The following is a 3,860-nucleotide window of genomic DNA, read 5'->3' as shown; positions in this document are numbered from 1 at the left end:
AAAGAGCCTACTGCCTTGATTGTCCATTGTGTGAAAATATTCAGGAAAACCATCTCGACACTGTATCTTGCAACAAGAACAAGAAAAACATTGAAGTATTTTCTCTATTTAAAAAAAAAAAAAAAAAAGATAGTCGTAGAAATGCAGGCCAGAAGAAGTCATCAATCACTGCTCCCAAAAGGCTATGAAACAGGCCCGTCATAAAAAATTAAATAAAAAAAACTAATATTGAAGTTATTGTCATATCAGTCTCAATAAAAAGCTGTCGACTAAGTCCAGTGGTGTAGGTGCCAATTATACGCAGCATGAAAACTCCCCAGTACCCTTTTTCAGAAACATTCTTGGAAGACAAATAAATTAACCCCAAAAAAGGCTTTATGGAACAAACTTTTGACTCCTGTTGGTTGTAAATGGGGATCTACATTCCTGCTCCAGTTGAGGTGAATGTCTGAGCTTTGTGATGAACAAGGCATTAGGTACAGATGCTTCACTGAACTTGTGATATTTCACTCGGCTGGAAATTATTTTAACTCTCCTTTGGTATTAAATTGCAATGAATTTTAATGTGGCCTATGAAATTGCATTACAAATGATATGGTTCATTAGCAGACAGTACAAAAACAATAACATATAAGTCTGTTAAGTTCACATCAGTTGAGAAGATCAAGCTGGATCTTTTTGACATGTAAAGTGGGCAGCAACTTAAAAACACGTCTGAGAATACCATCATGAATGATGGTGAGTTTGATTAAGTTTGATGCAAAACAAAATAATTTGTCTCTACTCTTCCACAGATCCTGGAGGGCATTAGAAAAATCTTACAGGACCACTCGCATTTTAATTCAGAAGAGAACAAATCTATCAATTGTATAACATTATATGTGACAGTGATGAGTTGAATATGTTATTTGTATTTGCCTGATTTGGACAAAAATCCTGAAGAAATGCGTCTTTAACTAAACATACACAATGGAGGAGGAGAGGGAATCAATACAGACTGTTGTAGATTTTGCAGTGCAGATGTGCCAGCTTCTCAACCCTGCTTTTCCTCAGCATGGGGAACCACTCCTGATGGCTGAGCTCTACAACCCTGTAGCCTGCCAACTTCAACTGCCTCCTCTTCATGGCATGAAGGCCCAACAGGTGTTGTGATTGGTAGCAATAGTGGTTCCTGCTGGAAACTTGGATTGCGAGTTTGACTGTGCGTTTAGAGGCCTGAGGAGCTGCGGCTTGAATACGTGGTTTACAAAGAGTTTCTATAATGTCACTGGTCAGGTCTAGCCCTGTGTCAAACAGTCTTCCACCTTCATCCGGCTCTACTCTGTGGAGAGATGTAGGTTTAACCGCAGGAGAAGGGGTTAAAGGTTCTGTGGGGGTTTTTGTACTGGTTAGCTGTGTTAAAAGTTCCTCAGTTATAGTTACTCCTACATTCATTCTTTCCCAACCCTGATGAGAAGGATATTTGGATGAACTGTTATCTTCAGATAGTGCGGCTGTGTGGGATGCTGGGTTCACAGGTATTGGCTGTCCAGTGGAGTCAAGATGTACTTCCAGGTCGATGGAGCGAGTGTGGGGGAGAATCATTCTCTTAAATACAAACTTCTCTCCTCCAAGCAGATCCTGCAGAACAGATTCTGCCTCCAGAACCTCTGGTTTCCGGCACACATCTGACTGAGCAAACTTCCACATCATTTCTTCCACCTCCTCTCTCAGTTTACAGCTTAGCCGCGGGCCAGTCCACTGAGGCAACTCCAGAGCCACGGCTTCATCTAAAGTGAACAAGTCTTTTTTCAGCTCCAGTTGTGTGGATTTCAGTGCCAAGTTGACAAATGCAGGACTCAAAGCTAATGCAATTAGGTCCTCCGGAAACTGAGAGACAAAGGCCAGGCCTAGAAGACCAGTCAGCAGGTGCTCTGGGTATTGTTGGAATTCAGCTTTCCTCCTTCTCAGGCCCTCTGTAAGGCTTGGATAGAAGCTTGGGCTCTGGGCTGGGAGAAACCCTAATGTACCAAAGGCCCACAGCAGTTTGCATGAGTCTTTGCTCCTGCAGTGTGGCACGAGCGAGGGAATTTTCTCAGCGATTGCCAATAGGATGTTATCGTCGCGGTAATGCAGCGCTGAACAGGCCAGTGCCACATGCATTAGTCCCTGGACACCCATCCTATGGGCCCGTCGAGGAACTTCCCGTGACATGGCCTGCAGCCACGTCCTGTGATACAGGTAGCTGAAACGCAGGAATTTCAGCACATTCACAATGGCAAAGTCGCTCATCTCCTCCACAAAAGAGTGCGCCTTATCAATAATACGCGTCACTGCTCTCTCAGATATGGAAGTCTGGGATTTAAATAGCGCCAAGCATACAGCACCAACTTCCTCAGGGTACAGTTGCTGTAAGTGACGCATGAGAAGTTGCTCTACAGGATGGATCAGGTCTTTTGAACACTGCCTACCCTCTCCCGTTATATACAACAGTTGCACCAGCTCAGGGACCCCCATCTGTCCCAGGTGCAGGCGGACAGAATCATAGAGGTGCTGTAAAAACTGGGGGACCTGCCGCCCAATACAACGCCACAAGTCAGCAGCGAACAGCAAATGGTGTAAACTCATCTGGTTGGCCCGACGGTTCAGCTCGGCCTCATACAACCCGAGTACAGTGTGTGCGGAGGGCATGTCCAGCCACACAAAGGACTGCAGCACCTCCAGCAGCTGAAGTTGAGTGAAGAGGCGAAGGTGTTCCACAGAATATCGGAGGAGCATGATAAAGCGCTGGTCACTCCTCACTAATGGCATCTTGTCCGGGTGCAAGCGGCTGAGCTCCATAAGAAACTGAGACACGTCAGATGGTTTCATGCTGCCTTTTAAAAAAGTGACTTTTTGGAGCACTGGCAGGGCCTCTTCCCATTCAATTGGGTGAGACCGCTGGGTGAGGTCAAGGGCCATGGAGGCATACTCTGGCCGACATTTGAGGAAGGCACGTGTATCTACTTTAACATCTGGTGGTGTGGGTTTTCCGCAGTATGGTGAAAGTGAAGGCCTCTCAGGTTCAGGGCCTTTGTTGAACGCTAAGTCAAGAAGTGCGTTTGTTGAGCTGGAAAGATGCCGAGAACTGCTCACACTGTAGTAATTGCTCTGTTGCCAGAAGGAAGGTGCGAGAGTGGAGAGACACTGTTCATCCTCATCATTATATGTTTGGCTCCGGGAGGTTGCAGAGTTCCACAAGGAGGGATGATATGAGGAAGGGTTGTAATACAGCTTGTATCGCCCTTGGGGAAAGGCTTCCTGGTGTTGCAATACTTCTTTCTTCCCCTCAAGATCATCCATCTCATCCTCTTGTTTGACAGCCACATGCTGAGCCTGGGTAAAGTCCTTTGTAAAGCCTGGGAGGTAGCGTAGCCTGGGCACCCGCCGACACAGCACACAGGAAGCCATCAATCTGCCAGACTGGAATGAGAAAGGCATGATTTCAAAAGAAAACCAGCAAATGCCAAAATAAAAAAGGTGCCAAGTCTGACAAACACTTTTTATTATTATTATTATTATTATTATTATTATTATTATTATTATTGTTTATGTATCCACTTCACTATAGATGTGGTCTAGGATGTCAAAGGACAATCAAATGGTGCTTTTACAAGAGGGTGAAAGGGAGACGTGGAAAGAATAAAGTTTAAAGCTACTAAATTTTGATTTAAACAATAAAATGACATTTGTTTTATGTGTATACACTTGGATTCTACATGTTGTATACTTAAGGTGAACGAACATCAGGGTATAATATTTGTATGAACCTGTAATAAACATGATAACTGTCAGACATATATTTTTACTAGAAATAGTCTAGTACAGGTCAGTCAATACTT

The 3,860-nt window shown here is 44.2% G+C and overlaps 1 protein-coding gene across 1 annotated transcript; it reads right to left on the bottom strand.

The window, feature by feature from the left end:
* Nucleotides 1-602: 602 nt before the first annotated feature.
* On the bottom strand, nucleotides 603-3,429 carry fastkd5 (FAST kinase domains 5; the record flags this gene model as incomplete). The annotated part of the gene is made up of 1 exon (XM_079230668.1): nucleotides 603-3,429. The coding sequence occupies one exon, from the start codon at nucleotides 3,427-3,429 to the stop codon at nucleotides 988-990; it is 2,442 nt and encodes an 813-aa protein (XP_079086794.1). The 3' UTR covers nucleotides 603-987.
* Nucleotides 3,430-3,860: the final 431 nt, after the last annotated feature.

The sequence above is a fragment of the Taurulus bubalis genome, assembly GCF_910589615.1.
Source record: "Taurulus bubalis genome assembly, chromosome: 15".
NCBI classification, from domain to species: domain Eukaryota; kingdom Metazoa; phylum Chordata; class Actinopteri; order Perciformes; family Cottidae; genus Taurulus; species Taurulus bubalis.
Note: the sequence above shows the minus strand (reverse complement) of the source record. Positions and strands in the feature narration are given on the sequence as shown.